The 19,391-nt window shown below is 42.3% G+C and overlaps 1 protein-coding gene across 3 annotated transcripts in view; it reads right to left on the reverse strand.

Moving 5' to 3' along the window:
- LOC122802746 (glycogenin-2-like) overlaps positions 1-19,391 on the reverse strand; it is a 1,303,570-nt gene that overhangs the window by 1,068,377 nt on the left and 215,802 nt on the right. For all 3 annotated transcript variants that reach the window (XM_044072514.1, XM_044072513.1, XM_044072515.1), the window contains exon 4: positions 18,459-18,621. In XM_044072514.1, coding sequence (XP_043928449.1) covers positions 18,459-18,621 — 163 coding nt within the window. The remainder of the gene's footprint in view (positions 1-18,458; positions 18,622-19,391) is intronic.

The raw sequence follows: 19,391 nt of genomic DNA on the forward strand, positions 1-19,391 counted from the left end.
ATTCGGAATACTCCTGCCCCTCCCAGTGGAAATGTTCCCTCATTTCATGCAGTTTCCCCAAAAGAAAAATCCTCAGGAGAAGCTGAAGGAATGGATTCTTCCGCATCAGAATCCTCATAAGGAGGGAAAGAATATCCCTGATCAGAAGAAACTGAGGAAACAGAAGCCTGATCAGAAGAATCATAATAAACATCCTGCCTTGGCCTTTTGTCTGGAGGGGGATGAGAACCCCTAATCATTGAGTAAATCCTCCATCTTGAGTAACTGTTTGTGACTTGGGAGCCGGTTCAGAAGAGACCTGTGCTGAACTCTTTGATTTAAAAGGAGTCTTTGCCTTTGTCTTTGGCTTTGCCTTTACTTGAAGCAGAGTAGGCCTGAAAACTCCTTCGGAAGCCGGTACCTGCACAGCGGCTCCGGACCCATCCGAAGGAGCATTGTCTGAAGGTCCTGCAACAGATATTTAAAGGCTTGGTTGGCTCCTCATGAGTCCGTTTCGGCCATCGGTTCTGAAATGGCAGACTACAGGGGCTGCAAAAGTGCCTTACTGACTAAGGCCGAACCTGAAGCTGGCTCCACATGTACGCTATCATCAGATTTGGACCCGAGGCATGTCTTTATCCTTGCGACGCTTGTGAACTCCGGTAGATGGAAACGTGTCAGACGACATTTTGTAGTTAAAGCGCCTACCGAAGTAATGAAAAGCAAAATCGTACCTTCGCTTGATTGTACGCTGATTGAATCTAGCACAAAACAGACAACTAGCTACGTCGTGGTCAGGGCCTAAGCAAGGAATACAGTAAGAATGAAAATCCTTAAGGTATTTGCTTCCCACATGAAATACAATTATTAACTTTTTCTGACATCGGAGTGGAGTAAGTAAAAAGTTTCCCCAACGGGGTACTTAGCTTTGAGTGGAGAAGAAAGTCTTCGGACCGAAGTAGAAATATTCATCAGGAGTCTGACCGGCACTTGCGAACTGCTATCACCGCACGGCAAGAAAGACTGGAGAAGATGGCGTCGGTTGTCAGCTTTATACTCTTGGCGCTCTGACGTCAGAGCAGAGTTGAACAACCGACGCTGGACCCAGACTTTGGGATTCTGGCTGAGAGGGCTGCCTGCCGGCAGGGGAGAACCCTACAGTTATGACTGCAACAGTGAAACACTATGAACATCTACTTGGAAAGCAGAATGCCCCAGGAAGAAAGAAGCAGACAGATCTAAGACATGCTAGTGCCCCCCCCCCCCAACTCTCTCTGCCCCAAAGACAGTCCAAAGGCAGAGGTCTGAGCAGAGCTGTCCAATAGAGCCTGAGCAGAGATTGGACCCAGCAGGAATGCTACTGCTCCAAAAGTTATCCAGCTCAAAACTAAGTTAGAGCACTTTGAGAAATACTTGGAACAGAGGAGATCATCCTCTGATCAGACTGCTTCAGCAGACTGATCCAGGGAATCTGAAACAGATCTGATAAGCAAAGGAGCAGGTGGAGGGGCAGTATGAACCAAGACTTCCTGACCTAAAGGGGTAGAAGCTAGAACACTCGTTTGCATTTGCACCAACAGAAATATCCACATCACACTATCCATATAAGAGAAATATGGAAATTAAGGAAAGGTACAAATGGAAATGTTTATGGAAGAATTAAATATGCCAAGATTAGAGATAGATGAGGCTCAACTAACAGATGTGAAAAATGGTCTGTATAACCAATCTACAGGAAAGTCCCAAGAAATAGATTGTATTTCTGTGGAAGTTTGGAAGCTAGGAGGAGAGAGATCTGGAAGATTTTAATAGGAGACAAACATCCTAAAAGGCAGCAGTGGTAGCTGCCATACTTACCTGGTTAAAGATCCAGAGAGAGTTTCATACAGACAGATTTCAATATTAAATCATGATTATAAAGTGTGTATAATGGCTGAAAGAATGGCAAAAGTTAAGCCATAACTGATAGATTAATATAGCTTTGTGGAGGGGAGACAAACATTTGACATTAACAAAACACAGGTGATCCAGAGTGAAGCAGAATGCAAGATACCACCACTGTTGGTGGTGGGTCTTTAGGCAGAGAAAGCATTTTACAGCAAGATGGGACATTATGATCCAGGCAAAGCAAGCATTTGCATTCCTTGATGAAATGCAAGTTCATTAGGAGGATATCAGGGATCAGAGGAAAAATTAAAGTGGGTTGTTTCTCTATAATCTGAGGAGACAAACTAGGCAGGTGTGTCTTTCCCCTTTATTTGTATTATAATTAAAACTGGTGACAAAAAAGAGACACTCAAATTCAAGGACAGAATTGGTATGATGGCCAGGAAAAACTGGCTCTATTTGCAGATATTTTATACCGGATAAAAACTGAAAAGGACATTAGTGTTGTGGAACATTGAGCTTCAAATGTTTGGGATATAAAGTTAATGAAGCTGAAACCAAGGCAATAGTGGTGAATTATGTACAAAAAATGTTTCAGCAATACTTATGGGGACATACTAAAAGTATCTAGGAGTTTGGATTAAAATTTCCACTGTAGCAGCTAAGGATTTGTGGGGAGAGACTAAACAAGCCAAGACAAAAGCTTGAGACATTGGAAGCTACTATATGCAAATCATTTTTAGTCCCTTTAGTCTTACATGGAGGTCAGACACTCAACCACAGGAGAAATTGTAATAGCAATTGATAGAGCTGAAGGATTTTACCTGGGAATGGAAGACTGCAAGAGTCAAGTAGGATAAGCTGATTGTTCCAATACAAGGCAAAGTGGGAAAGGCTCCTATACACAGAAACCTATAATTCAAAGTGGAAAGGGATGATAAATGGGGTGAAGCTCAAGAAACAAGGAGACTGGAATTTTGGATGCAGACCTTTGAGAACAATCATACAGAAGCATAAAGCATCAAGAATTAAGCTAACACTGAAATGGAGAAGGGAGATTCTGCAAATATGGATAACTGCAATTAGGGATAAAGACAATACGCTAGACTTTTTTTTGGAGAAAAATGGAAAAGGAAACAAAGTATTGTGAGCAAATAACTAGAGGGGGAAGGTAACAGAATGGCAAGATGGCAAGATGCCAAGAATGTATTTGGCCTTCAGGTGAAAGAATACCTTCCCTATCAAGGACAGAGTACAGGCAGAGAGAAAGAAATGGAAGGGGTCCTAAATGAAACACCAGCACTGGTAGCGTTTTTAGTAGAATCTGAAACAGAAGCTGCCGATAAAAGGAATATAAAATATTGCACGATAACCAAGAGGTTAGAAAGAACTAGGAAGAGACTGGATAAGCAATTGACTAACCATGGGGATGTATGCCTCCCAAATATGCAACAAAATCTTGAAGATTTAGAATTTTTTTGGGGAAATTTTTACATAGATATTTTTATACCCCAAGTAGACTCCAGAGTTTTTCTACCTCTGATAGACCGATTTTGGAGGTGTGATGGGGAGTACAGGTAATTAGGAATATTTTCCAGGAGTGTAACAGGTTGGCAGACTTGAAAGATCCCCTGCAGACTATTGTACCAGATACTGGGTGAGCAAATTTTAACTAGGAAATGCTTGAGCTAAGATACAGAATCAACCTATGTCTAGGCAATTCCTTGTCCAATTATGGTGGCTACCAAAACACAATTACTAGAAAATAGAAATCAAAGTCTAACCCAACGGTATTAGTCATGAATATAGCAAGATAAAAATGGAATTGGGGCATTTGGAAAAGGGTAGGAGCAAATTATAGAAAAAGTGGGAAATTTAGGAATACATACTGGGGAGGAGTGAGGCTTAAAAGGCAGGATTTGAAAGAGCTATGCAATGTCTAACTGAACGATTGGGCAGATAAGTGAATACCAAAAACAAAACTTCGTAAACAAGATTCTAAAATAAAACACAACCACCACAAAGTAGATGAACCACAAGGTATGCTTGTGGTTCATCTACTTCGTGGTGTTTGTGTTTTATTTTAGAAGTGATGTGTAATGTTTGCAACTAGAATGGTGTCAATGTGGTTTCATGATGTAAAATGCTTGCAACTAGGATTATTTCGATATGGTTTGTTTTCAGTTATAATTTACACAATCATACATGTATACAAGTGATACTTGAATAAAGCTCAAAGTTGTTTTCTAGGAATGAGAAAATTGTAAAATATTATACTGCTTTAGGTGTTGCATATCCAAGTCAGCAGCAAGATTTTATTAGTTATCACAGAATGAGAGGAGGGGAAGGGTAGATATCAGGATAAGGATTTCAAGACTGACAGGGATACAGCTCTCAACAAGCTGCCATATGGCAACAGGCCAAATGGTGTGTGCAACCTAATACAAGATAAAATGCAATGCTGGAAATGAGCAGTGCAGGAATTTGTTTTATTACTAAAACAGGGAAGTGAAACCATCTTTACACAGGATTTTCCTTCTTCCCAGTGTCTTTACATTCGTGGAGACTGACTAGTTTTGGTGAAGGTTTTTTCAGGGTTAAGAATCAATACAAGAGTATTGATAAAGTACAACTGTGTACACTTACTATAAACGTAGATGTTAGAGTGTATTCACTGTTGCAGTCACCACATTTGGGTTATCCCTGCCAGGGTAGCCCTCGGCCAGCCTGAATACCAGAGTCTTAGTATTTCCGCATCGGTTGCTGTAGCTTCAGGATTGATGTCAGGTAGTCAGTATTATAAAGTAAGGCAGCAGACGCCATTACATCAGTTATTCTTGCCCTAACCTGTCAGGAGCACCCCCCCCCCAAGTGGCAGCCAGGGTCTGGTGGAAGAACCCCACAAGTAGAAAGTAAATACCAGTATGTCCCTTGTAAGGAAAGAGAAGGAAGAGAGGGATGAAAACCAGGACTGCAACAGTGAATACACTCGGAACATCTACATTTATGGTAAGTGTACACAATACTATGATCCTAGTGTCTCACTGTTGCAGTCATTACATTTGGGTTGATTCACAAAGCTGAGGAAAAGGGTGGAGGCAGTCAAGGAAACTAGGGCTGGCTAGGATGCCCTGCAAGACTGAAGAGGCAACCCCTGCCCTGGATTTGAATATAGGCAGGTGGTAATGTTTGGTGAAGGTGTGAACAGATGTCCATGTGGCAGCCTCCAGGATGTCCCTGGTGGGGACTCCTCTGAGGAAAGCTGCAGAGGTGGAGGCTGCTCTGGTGGAGTGAGTCCTGACCCCTTTTTGGGGGGGGGGCTTTCCATGTTTGTAGCAGAAATGCATGCAGTATACTATCAATTTAGAGATAGCTTTACCCTCTGCCCCTGCAGCAAAGCTAACCAGCAATTGATCAGACTTTCTGAATGATTTATTCCTGTCTGGATAGGATCTGAGCTGTCTGTGCACATCTAGAGTGCAGAATCAGTTCCCCCCTTGTTCTGTGGATTTGGGAAAAAGGTGGGCAAATTAATGGATTGGTTGAGAGCCACAATGGACTCCACCTTGGGCATGAAGGATGGGTTATTCCCGAGGGATACCTTGTCAGCATGGAAGATGGGTTCCACAGCCATGAGTGCTTGCAGCTCTGAGACCCTTCTGGCTGAAGTGATGGCCAGAAGGAAAGCGGTCTTCCAGGAGAGAAATTTTAGCTCTGCTGAAGAGGCAGGTTTGAAGGGGGGGGGGCTTTTCCAACACAAAGTTAAGGCCCCAAGCTAGGGTTGGTGCTCTTCTGGGTCACCTCAAGTTGCTAATCCCTCTTAGGACCTGTTTGATCAGAGGGTCTGAGAAAAGGGGCTGCTCAATGGGAAAATGAGCAATGATAGAGGCATGAATTTTAAGAGGAAAAGGAGAGTCCACTGTAGGTGGTCAGCTAAGTAATCCAGGATGAGAGGGAGGACTGTTCCATATTGGCCCCCTTAGCCTGAATCCGGGTGCAGAACCTTTTCCATTTGTCAGCACAAGACTTCCTAGTGCTAGGGCTTCCGGCCTCGCATACAACATCTAGAACCTGTTTGCCGAGGTTGGCAGATTGATCCGGGGTTAGGGAATAAGCCAAGCTGCCAAATTGAGTCTGCAATTGGGGATGCATGAATTCCCCTTCCCTCTGGGTCAACAGGTTTTGAATCTGAGGAATATGCCAAGGTGGCAGAGGGGACAAGCTGTGCAGCAAGGGGTACCAGTGCTGGCAAGGCCAGTCTCGAGCCATAATAGTCAGTGTTTTTTCCTCCATTATATTGAGTAGTACCCTGGGGATGAGGTAGTGGAGGAAAAGCATAGACTGATAGATTGACCCAGATTGAGATTGACCCAGGGGGAGGACAGGGCAGCCACTTTCCAAGCCCTGCAGTGATGCTCCCTAGTTCTAAACTTGCCGAGCTGATGGTTGGTGTGGGAGGCAGAGGTAGACCTTCGGGGTGCCCCATTTCCGAGTTATTAGGGTGAAGGTACTTCTGTTGAGCTGTCTCTCGTGTGGGTCCAGAAGATTTTTGCTTAAGTGGTCCATCAGAGAGTTGAGAGAACCCAGTAGGAATTGTGCTAACAGGTGGGGTTGCATGGCAGAGGCTGTGTGACAAAAGGTCATGGCCAGCCTGCACAGAGAGGACAGTCCCTCCCTGCTTGTTGATATACCACATCAGTTGTGTTGTCTGTTTTGAACAGGAGTGCCCCTGGGGAGGGAAGGGCCTTGAAAGCCATCAAGGCGTGGACAGCCATCATCTTTTTGGTTTATTTACAGATTGATTTGCTGTGGGCTCCATTGGCACCGTATACACCTGCAGACCAGGTGTGCACTCCAGGCATAATCTGATGCCCTGTACGCACGCTGTCCAGGTGTACACCCGAGGCATTATCTGATTAGTCTATGGTGAGGGTCTGGGGTGGGAAAGATGGTCCTTTGAGGGAGCATGCTGTTGCCTTCCAAAGAAAACCTTTTCTGAGGTAAGGTATTACAAGTCTCCAGATCTTGAGTGTTGACACCAAAGGCTTTTGGGGTACTAATGAAGTTTCCTCATATGCAGTCTGGCATATGGAAGGAGTAGAATGCAAGATGCCATGAACCCCAGAGCTTGCAGGGTTTTCCTTGCAGATAGTTGGGGTCTGGTGGCTAGTTGAGAGAAGTAGGCTGTCAGGAAGGTTTGCTTTTCTGGTGTACGGAATGCCATCTTAAGCTTATTTAAAAAATGACAAGCCTATTTTAAACACAGTTTGCTATATAGTACAGTAGTGTTAAGGTACCATATAAGTAACGCCAACAAACTGGTATGGCCAAAATAATAATACACACCCAAACAGTTAAAGCAGGAAATGTAAACACTTCTAAATGTTTATATAGGTAAACAATCTTACAGTATATTACATATTTTATCTATATTATCCAGACATACCGCATACTACACAAAGTATATAAATGTAAAGATAAAGTTCATCAAACATAACAAAAAGTGAACCAATATTACGGTACTCAATCATAATTTTAGTTATTCCTATTATATTGGAATAATACATTTAAACAGCATAAACCTACAAGTGTCATATTAACCCTTATGGAGCAAAAAACAGAGCAAGTAAATTCATATATACTTCTCAAATGGTCATTCAAACCCGGAGAAAACATGGCACCAAGATGAATAATCCAGTATTTCTCCTTATGGCTAAGTATATTCTGCCACCCTTGTTGATTACTCCTATCACCAGTTATTCTATCAATAACGGTGAACATAAACTTAGCTGTAGGATGTTTGATAGTGTGTTGATATAGGGCACTGGTAAGTTTTTTATTGTGAATGTCACTCCTGTATTCACCAATTCTAATTCTAAGGGAACGTGAAGTTTTTCCCCACATAGAAGGCGGAGCACTGACACGTGGCTAAATGTATAACCCAACTGCTTGAGCAATTACCAAATATTCTAAGACTGTAAACTTTACTAGTGTTGGCACTGAAACTGCTTAAGCTTATTCACCTGATTGCATGATATACAGTGACCACAGGGGAAAGTTCCCAATAATTCATCCCCTGTCATTGTAAGCTGTTGGTATTTGGCCCCTCTGCTTTCCTTATGTTTGTAGTGGGAAAATAACGATCCCAGGGTTCTACCCCTTCTATATGAAAATTGGCACCTAGCTCCTAACACATTACGAAGGCAGTTGTTGGCTAGTAGAATATTCCAATTTGCATCCAAGATCTCTAATAACCTGATGGTTCCTACCATATGTTGTAACAAATCTCAAAGTAGATTCCTGTGGTGTCTGGGTACGCTCCCTATATTGAAGCAGTGCCTCCCTGTTTCAGGACAGACGTCAGGTCGTCAGTAGTATAAAGTAAGGCAGCCAATGTCATTACATCAGTCTCTTGCCATGGAGCCCAAAGTAGTTCGCAGAAGTGCCGGTCAGCCGCTACCAGAGTTTAGTCTTCCGAATTGAAGCTGAAGTCCCCTAAAGGTAAGTAGCCTGTTGGGATCCTTTTTTCTTGCACTAAACGAGGTCAGTTAACTATTGTCTTGCCTGTGGAAAGCTATTAGCACACCAAGACTTTCATTATTACTACATCACTTGCTTAGGCCCAGACCATTCCCAAGAGCACTTTTGCAAATTTTACAATCCAAATGTACATTTTTGCTGTATAAAGATAAGGTGTGCATTAACCAGTTTTTCCAAAGATTCTAATGACATGGATGTATAGTGTAAGTCACAACCAGCAAGACCACACTATACCAGAGTTTAATTTGCCAAAAAGCATATAATTTCTTCACTTCTACTTGGAACATAGGGATTCATTACACAGCAAATGTTGCTATACTGCCCAAACACGTTACAGGTATGGCAATGTACAACTGGATATTTCTACAACTGCAAACAGCGTTTCAGTACCGGTAAACAGTATTACACTGCAATAAGCACTGTATTCGTGCTGCACACTATGGTCTAGGAGTGTGAAGCTTAAATTTTTATGCATTGGCTTGTACAAGGACACTAGTTCACAAAACAGTATGCAAATGAATGCATCAAACACGTGGCAACTGCAAAGTATCTGAAGTACGCAGATGGTAGCAGCATACATAGAATACAATGATAGCAATCTGTAAAGTGCCAGGATGCTAGTTAAAGCAGCACTGCTTTCACAGCTATTTCAAGGTGTTAATTCTGTCCAGTTCACCATAACACCCACAAAATTAAGTCCTCAAGAAAGGCCGGTGGAGAAAGTACAGTTTGATGGGCCAGTATGTGTGCAATTATCACAAGCAACGCTACTGCAAAAAAACAAATGAAAGAAATTTTCACAAGTGTAAAATTAACTGCATCAATACACAGCATTAGTATCTGAACGTATCCTGTCAAACATTCTTGGTTAGTAGTTACTGGTTTATGCAGTTTTTACTCAGCTAGGAGACAACAGTCTACATTTTCTACATCTAGGAAGTTCTGTCCTATAAAAAGGAGTACAAATGAAGACCGTACATCTGGATGTTTCATTTAATCATGTGCAATACATTCAGGTAGCAGTCTGGCAGTAAAACTGCTCAAATGCGAAACCATTTTATAGATCTGAAAATGGTGACTGCTGCATTCAAATGTACCTTGTCCAACATTCATCGTGGTGTTTGAAGTACACAGTTGAATAAATCTTTTTTGGGGAAGAATCTAATTTATTGCTTGAAATTCTACTTGGCAAATGACTTCTTGAAATTTGCCTCAAAATTTATGCCAAAACTACTCAGTAATTCAACTTTGTTCTTAAAATCAGCTTTCATCCAGTATAGGCCATCAGTAACACTTCAGTTACTTCCATCATTTGGGCTTAAAAACTGCTGCATACCTTCATGTGTATATGTGGTCTGATGCTAATGTGCAAGCCACAAGTAAAAAAAGCAGACACCCTTGATCTATTTGTAATTACTGACTATAAAGTTTCAATGGAAAATTGAAATACAATACTACATAAAACTAAAAAATGCACACCTTTAGACAGATCTGGACTAAAGAATGATAAACAGCTCAAAGATTTAGTGCAGAGCTTACACTCTGCAGGACCTTTGTGCAACTTAATAGCTATGTGGTATTGCACTGTACAGCATATGCAGGACCACAGCAGATTAAAAGAGCTCCAAAACATTTGTCATATAGAAGCCATTGTTCAAATTTACAACTACAACAAAATGATTGACACTTGTATTTACGGCAATGACAGTCCTGCTTTCCCCCCTTTCTACCCACTGGTATTGAGGTACAGAAAAGGATGTAAACTATACACCAATGCTACAAGTTTGTGGGTTACACTGGAACCAGTACCAACAGGAAACAGGACTGGAGGAAAGCATCCATGCACAGCAGTCTTACACAGCCACATCTGACTGCTAAGCACTTGCATGAACCCATGTAAGAGTTCAAACACATTCCTAAGACATCTTAACAGTTGTTCGCTTAAGCACACATTCCCCATCCCTTACAGGGTCCAAAGGAACTGAAAAAATGGGGAACAAATGCTACAGAAATATGGGAATTGGCAACTGCAGTCAGATTTTAAGTGACTTATTTGGCTGTATTCAGGATATACAAGCTCCATGACAATTCACAACTGGAAACAAGTCTGCTTGAGCTGCCTATACCAACAATCTGGTATCCTCCAAAAGCCTATTAGCAGCCATTCTGTACACCTGTGTAAAAGGTGCAATGTACACCATATACATAAAGCAGTAATTGCCAAATTATTCATATGGGCATCTACTCAGATCCCCAAATGGACAGACTAGCATAAGACAAATGCACCAAGGTGTACTAGTATTACACCACTAGTCCTTTGTCTTCTCATCTTGAACAGAGTGTTACTGTAATAATGTTAAAGTCAGGAGTGGTAGAATGAAGATGCCAATACCATGAACACCTTATTCTTTCAAAGTTCCTAATCCATCCCAGCCATCATGCCTTTTGGCCATCAGAGACTTGACTGCAAAATTAAGTCTAATTTATTATGACTACGATACAAATAAGATGACCAACAGTGTGGGTTAAAACTGTAATAGGTGCAATCAATGTAAATTTCTATTACTTGGATTCAGCTCCAAAATTGTATTTGGGAAACTACACGTTGTCCATGTGTCGGAGTGCTTTGTCATTTTATGTAGGATGTACAAAGAAATTGAAGTCCAGATTGAGTAAAGACATGCCATTAAAAGAACAAATGAGTTATTCAAACAAGTACAATTATAAGATTTTCTGTCACAGATGCTATTGAACCATATGCCAAAAGGGAATATGTGGAAAATCTTTGGTATGTGAAGGAACATTGACAGATTAGGCTTTATGCCATGAATTCATCAGGCCTTAACCATATCAAGTTTAAGTGTGCTTTAAAACAAAGCTGAGAAACCAGTTCAAATTGTTTTGCTTTTAAATATTTGAGTGTCAAGTAGTTTTAGAATGATTGTTTAGAAATTAGTGTTATGGTGATTTTACTGCAGTCTGATGAAATCAGTTGCTCAGCAAAAGCATTTATGATGCATTTTGATTCCATTAAGCATTTAAAGTTTTATACCAGTGTGGAATAGCACTTTTTCATATTGTATTGGAAGCAAAACATTGGAGAAGTCATTCTGTACAAACATGGAGAGCTAGAGTCATCTGCCATTCAGAACAGTTGCATCAAGGTTAACAGTACACATGGTTTAGCAAAAACAAATTTTTTAAACCTTTTCCAGTATCTGATATAGATACTGCCTGCAGTCAGTGGTTGGGAAAGCTTTTGTAACAGAGGTGATTCGGCATCTTGGTCACAGCCTGGGTACTCTTAACAGGCAACACTGGCAGAGCTACTGCATTTGCCAACTCCACTGTGCACACACAGCTTATGATTATTAAATACAGCTCTTGATCTGCAGTGATGTAAATTAAGCTGTCAGTTTGTCATCTGTTACCTTTAGTACTGATAAGTGGCATTTTCTGGTTTGTGCTGTAGTGTTTTGCCTAAATGGATTCCATTTAGTACCAACTTTGCATTCAACACTCTAGATTAGTTCAACTAGGTTTAGCCAGCTAATTTTCTTTGCAAAGCATTTTTCACAGGCCTTGCCCTTGGATTTAAACTATTCCATTGCTAATGTAATGGTAGAATGATTAAACCAAAATGATCAAACATAGAAGGGACTGGAGACCAGTAAAACTGGTCATTAGCCAGTTTATGTCAAGCTAATTCATGTCAGGCTTTCATTAGAATAACCAGCAATAAGGACTCAAATTGAATATCTTTACAGACATGCAATTTCCTGGTGCAGCAACCTTGATTATACAGTGTTTAATGACTACACGTCTTATTTCACTCAGGCCACTATCTAATCCACATGGGACACCTTTTCAGCAGACCCAGAAAGGGTTCCACTAGCCTGTCAAACTTACCAATGGTTACATTAGGAGACAACATAGGTAAATTTTTACATGCAGAGAAATACACAATTCCACAGAAGTACTTTGTGGTTTGATTTGCTCTGCCTCCATTTGCCTGTGTGACTGAAAATAAATCATTTAACCAGTGTGCTCTGGCAGTCTGAAACAAGCTTTAGGGAGATCAGTGCTCCATTCAAGTAAACAAAAATGAATATTCTGGTAAAAATGTTTTGGCAACAAATGTGGCTACACATAGGCAAATACTTGCTTCCATAGAAGTATTCAGGCAAGCATTCTGGCAACACAGCAAACTACAGAATGAAAACAGATCAATTCAGTCTCAAAATGCCATGGGGAGTAGTATACTTAGATTAAAAGCTAAAGGAAAAGGAATATGAAGTTCTATTGATGTCTTGTTTAATGTGGCATTAAACAGACACCAAGTGATATGGACATGTAACCCAATATCTACTAAGCATCAAGAAAAAAAGACCAAAAATGACAGAGTTAACTCAAGGGATAAGCTGAAGTACCCCCGGCTTTCAAGCAGCTTTACAATCCTTTGCTCATGCTTAACTCGGGACCAACAAACCTACAATTTGATTTGCTAATTCTCCTGCCTCTTACTTGGTTCCAGCTGGTTACACTGGGGTTGAAAGGTTTTGCCATGTGATCCAAAACACCTTTTTATAACCAAGGTCTTGCTTTTGCAGCAACACCCAGAAACTACAAACTGAACATTTAAATTTATTACACATTTTCACCTCTGCACAGTCCTTTCCAGGAGTCTACCCAACCTGACAGTTGCAAGATATTGCAATGTCCTTCAACCATGCATGTCAAACCAAAATTCTCAGTGTATTTAACAGGCATAGTGAGAAAAACTTTCAAGTCATTGATTTGCAAATGTGCTCAACCCCCAACGAGCAAGGAAAGTCAAAGTCTTGCAACTTGCACCAGGACATTACTGGTCTGGCTTCTGGCCTACAGCCAGAAATCAGATGAGTGGCTGCTGATAAACCATTGCTGCACAAGTCCACTGTACAGATTTTTGCAGAACGTCCAGATTTTCGCTTCATACTTTTGGCCTGTTCCTCAATTTGTGTTTTTTCTGGCAAATCGTTGAAGATTGAAGTCACTAAAATACTAAGTGACAGAAATCTGAGTTTCAGACTTTATATACTTCAGGAAATGCAGGTTATTCTGGCAGGTTTCTAAGTTTATAGGAGCAATATTTAAAATTGTCCCTATTTTTGGGACTTTGTTCCCCCCCCCCCCATTCCTTCAGGCTTTATCCAGGTTTCTTGCACTGAAAGGTTGAGAGGTATGCATGGCTGTCGTGTTTGTTTGAATTTTATTTGCAATGAAAGTAAAACAGAATCTAGAAGGTGTATGCCAAACATATGTTTAGGACGAGAATATAATTTAGGCAGTGTACATCTGAAAATCCTTCCAGGTACTTTAGACTTTTTTAAAGACAGGATAATCACTACATTGAAGGTGCAACTCAGTCGCATATGCAGAAACTAAACCTTTGAGGGTGAAGTTTTGCACAAGATATTTCATTGAAATATATTGGATGTGAAAAGTACAGCTTTAAATGCATCTTATTACGTTCTCATGAAAAATCAGCCAGACAATTATTGAATCGTATAGCAAGATGTCTGACAAGTTTATATAAAAAGGATGCAACTTGGAAACTGAAAATTAGTTCCTTTGTGGGAGGTTCATTGTGGATCTAAATTAGAGGCTCTGACCAAGTCTAGTTTTACAGAGATGGGCATTCCAAACTGCAACCCACTACAGCTGGGGTCTGAGGCAGGCAGTTTATGTGGAGATGAAGTCCTGATAAGGCTGCACTTGTGATATTAAATTTAGCAGTCAGTTGCGTCAGAGCAGAGTAAGGACTCATTCCTGACCTTACAAAGCAAAGTATTCATAAATATTTTGGGGAGTTATAAAATAGCTCTTACATAGTTGATTTTTAATTTCATTCTGCGAATAGGCTTGTGCTGCGACACTTCTACTTCCTGTCTTAAGCCCACACTTAAGATGTGCACTTATCTTAATGCCCAAGACGGAGGATGACAAGAGAGATGTTAGATTAGCTGATACGATACACTTCAAACATTGTATATATGTACACTATTCACACATCCATGAACATACCGGGAACAGTCAATATAGGTTCCAAGAAAAGGTTCAGTATAAGTATTTGATAAAAAGTTATGTACTCACCATAACGTTCCATCTGAGTAGTTCTGCTTCATTTGCCTTCAACCTGTGGGTCCTCTGATCCACATCAGATCAGACACTGCCACATTTCCCAGTTACAGCTCAGAGCTCCATGCTCCTACCCTTACCCATAAGGCCAGTCTCCCTTCAGATAGAGTTTGCTGCTTAACATGCAATACCCGACCTAACACCTTCTCCTCCAACACCATCACCACAAAAGAACTTTAGCCCCGACAGAACCAAAGATCCCAGCAACTGCCCAGTACAAAGAAAGTGTAAAATTCCAAAGGATAAGGGGAAGGGGGGGAGACTGTTGAAAACAAAAGTAGAACTACTCCGATGGAATGTTATGGTGATTAAGTAAACTACTACAGATAGTTATGTAATTTGGTCTTCAACCTGTGAAACAGAGTCCCCAGCAACAACTCTTGGGTGGGTCGCATGGAAGGATATTCTGGAGCACCGCAGAGCCAAAGGATACTCTACACCTAGAGACCAAATCCAGTTTAGAGAAATAAAGGTATGACACTGGGCCCAAGTAGCAGCTGAACAAAACATCCAAAGAGACCCTAGACGAAAAGGCTGCTGACGTAACCATAGATCGGATTCAAATGAGCCTTCACTTTTCCTGGAAGACACAAACCTTTATCTGAGTAAGCCCAGCCAATGCATTGTGAAATCCAGCAAGCAATAGTCACTTGAGACAGGTTTACCTAAGAAAGGCTTGGCAAAGGACACAAAGCCGATCAGACTTGCAGAAAGGTTTAGTCCTGGGCAGATAAAACTTCAACTACCTATGTACGTCCAGTAAATATAATTTTTATTCCCCTTTGTTCTGGTAATTCGGAAAAAATACTCGTAAAATCCGATTTATATGGACTTCTGAAGCTACCTTGGGAAGGAAGGACAGGTTAGTGCATAGCGGCACTGTGAAAGATCATGTAAGGGATTTTGAGAGAGCTTTAAGCTCCAACACCCTAACAGACATGATTGTAACCAAGGCAGCAGTTTTCCAGGTCAAAAATTGCAGATCCTCAGATGCTGCAGGCTCAAAGGAAGGAGAAACCAATGCCTGCAACAGTAAGGCGAGGTCCCACGGTGGAATCTGCTCCTTAACCGGGGGTCTAAGTAAAGCACCTTTGAGAAAGATTTTACAAAGTTAAGAAGCCAACCAAGATATGTCTACTCCAACATGAAAAATTAGAAATGGCAGCTAGCTGGTAACTGGGTCTGAAGGATGTGCAAGACATGTAGCCTCAAGCTGCGAAACCTGTCTGAAGTGAGAAACACCAGAGATTGTATTTTGTCCAGCCATGCACCAATGAAATCTAGAACCTGACTGGTTGGAGAGCAGACTTGCAAATGTTGACCATGATGCCCAACTTGTTGCCTAACTGAAGGAGGATGGAATCCCTGGCCTGACAGATGCTCTGAGGGGGCAGTAAGGAACCAATTGTCTAGGTACAGCAAGACCTAAATGCCCTGAAGCCTCAGATGGCAATGCCCGACCCCGCCACCTGTACGGCTCCCTTTGTGGCATGGGAGACAACCGCATGGACATATTGGCTACAGATTTTAGGGTGGCCATTCATGAACAAACATCTTGTCCTCTGCTGACATGGACCCTGGGGTCAACTCTGACTTCCTTGACCAGATCTCTCTGGAGTCTAATAAGCTCCATGTAGTTCAGCACCCTCACAGGGTGCTGAAGCAGACTCTTCCCAAAACAATCCAACGCACTCTACTTGGTCAGGCAGATGGACTGTGGAACACTCCTGGGTGAATTCCTTCTTGGTGGCCACCACCAGCATAGCATCTAAAGGGGACCCCTTGTGCTAGTGCAATATGTCTGCAGGAGGGCTCAGGACCTTGCCTAGGCACTCTGGCATCAGCTCTACAGTGTCCGGCTTCTTCCATGCCCTAGATGCAATCAAATCCATGAGTGGATCGGCAGGGGGGACACCCCTGAGGTACACAGGCCCAAGCTGAATACCTCTAGAAACAGACTCAGTTTGGTTTTGGGCCAGACCACCCCCCTCTTTGGTGTAGGATTTCCATGACGTCTCCAAAGGAGACATCAGGGGGTGATCTTGGGGAACCTTCCCCTTCATCCAGGTCAGTGTCTTCTGTGAAGGACTCTGCAGGAGCGTCTAAGTGCCTCCTACACATGATTGCAGGGGGGCTCCTCAGGAGGGCTCTCTGGGGAAAGTCTCGCAAGCTGGTTGTTCCAAGGTCAGAATGGACCGGGACATTACAGCTATGGACTGTCCTTGAGAAGGCAAGATGACCAACCTGCACTCAAGTCTGGACAGGCTCAGACTAGTTAGGCCTCAACCCTGCAAGAATCATCTCCACTATGTTGAATACAGAGGGGAATGGACCTCCTGGGTTGAACTGGCAGAAGTCACTACCCCCCCCCCCCGATAATACTGGGGGGGTTGGAGCAGAGATGCCAAGGGGGTTGCTTCTAGCCAACAAGCTCCGAGCAGAGACCCTCCCCTCATATCAGACCCAGAGGCTACGGCTCAGAGCTGGGATCCAATCTAGTCTGGACACAGGGCACTGGCCGACAGAAGTACATGGTACCATCAGCACAGACCCCCTCAACTCCGACCGTTCTCTGATCCAACTGCTGCGAAACCGCAGGTTGGATCAGAGTAATAGATCTGAATACTGGCTGGAAGACACCTGCTCCGGTGGGAGAAGGCCCTGGCAAGACACCCATCTGGATTAGAGTGCTGATAAATCTCTGCATCATCTTGTCCATCACCGCTTATGAAAGGCTCCGGGTGAAGCAGGACACCAAAATGGGCTGGGAGAGCCGTTTGGGAGAAGGCCTAGGGGGCGACCAGCTAACAAGAACCTCAAGCTCAGGGGGTGAACCTTGGAGACCTGAGCAGAGGTGAAACAGCCTTGGTCCTTGGCAGGGGGCCAACCTCAGAGGAGCTGTCAGGGGAGCACTTTCAAGGCCGATCCTTTGACCTTATTCCCTTCCCCTGGAATCAACAGGAGGGCGAGTCCCAGAGACCAAGGAAGGGGGAAGACAAAGCAACAGCCACTGCTTTCTTGGCAAGAGAAGGTGGAACGTCTGTCCCAGCTGTGGAGTGCAACAGACCCTTGACAAGTTTGTCCTGCCTGTCCTTAAGAGCTCTGGGATTAAACCCAGAGCAAACGGGACAGGAGGACTGGAGGTGAGCCACCCCCAAACAAACCATGCACAGAGTGTGGCCATCTGCTGGGGAAAGCTTATAGCCACACTCTGTGCATCTACTGAACCCAGGCTTTGGGGCATCTGACATGCCTTAGCTTGTTCAAGCAACACACAAGAAAGAGAGGGGAGGAAGACAGAAAAGTCTACCAGAAAACTACGAATAACCCTGTGAAGGTACAGAAAAGTTTAGGAATGAAAAGGAGATAGAAAGTTAAACTTTTACGCTGTAGACTGCAATGGAGCTCGGACCACGCTGCTTCCTTAGGTGGGGAACAAGATCGGGGGGGGGGGCAGGGGAATTGTTAAGGGGAAGGAGCATGGAGCTCAAAGCCATAGCTGGAAAATGCAGCAATGTCAGATCAGATATGGATCAGAAGACCCACAAGTTGAAGACCAAATTAAGTAAACTACTTCAGATTACTAGTTTAAAGTGGAACAGGTTATGCTCCAGCCATCACTCCATGTGGAACAAGGCTTTTGATATTTTGAATCAAATCACTTGAAGCAACTTGCAGTGTTATGACTAGACAGGAAAGTTTGCTGCCACACTGATTAACATTTTGCACAAGTATTGACGCTTCATATAAAAAAAAAAATCATAATTTAACAGAAGGCTTAGTGAGATATGTAGAACTGGTAACATTTTACAGCGACTGAGATACAAATTCAAATTACTGGCATTAACTTTTATGGCCCAACCAAAACCTACCATCAAAGCTACCATGTTCTATCGCAAATTGCAACAGGTTGTTGTAGGTTTCCAAGGATGGTCTGAAGACAAAGACACCACTGTTAAAGCAATCGGGCCAGCCAGGATCTGGTGCTGCTGAAAGTTCTTCTCTATCAAAGAGTTCATCAATGTTGCAAAGCACCTTAAGGGGGGCAAGAAAAGCATTTCAGTTACAGCCAGTTCTAGAGCTTCATACGGCATTCTAGGCAGCAAGCAATTTAAGTGGCATAATGAATGCAGAATACTTCAGTTCCAGTATGACGACATGCAAATAACTGCTAGCAACAGGAGCTCCCACATCCTTCATAAAATCCACCGGCTCCCTTTATCACAGCCACACCACTTCTAGGAATCAAATTATTCTAAAGTCAACTTATGGGCTACTACCCACCGTGGAAACAAAACTACTCACCAAAAGGTAGTCAGCAGTAGCCTCATTAGGCAGACCACCCAATAAGCAATTAGAAATAGCTAGAGATTAGGTGCAGCCCTCTAAGGCAAACTTCCAGCAGATGTTAACCCTAAAATCCTTCAAAAGAACCCTGAAGGAATCTCTACTCCAAGGCAGGAAATGAACTTGTTTCCATGATGCTAGTCAAACCAGCACACCATAAGTTCTCTCCACATACTGAACCTTTTTGACAGTACTTCAGAACTATTAGATTCTCTTCTATAAAAATAGAACTTTGTATACAAATTCATTCTCTCCACTTGTATATTGTGTACTGTAAATTTGATTCTGAAAATCTCCAGTTTTTATTATAAAAATTGTAATTTTAACCCAATTGCTTTTCTATTTATATATTACTTGCACTTTTGTACGCTGATGCGACTGAAAAGGGTCAGCAGACCAGCTCATACACCTGGTAATCATACTGTTAAATGGGAGAGACACTGGATAAGGAAAGCAGT

The sequence above is a fragment of the Protopterus annectens genome, chromosome 5.part0 (genome assembly GCF_019279795.1).
Source record: "Protopterus annectens isolate FY-2018-M chromosome 5.part0, PAN1.0, whole genome shotgun sequence".
In the NCBI taxonomy this organism is placed as follows: Eukaryota; Metazoa; Chordata; order Ceratodontiformes; family Protopteridae; genus Protopterus; species Protopterus annectens.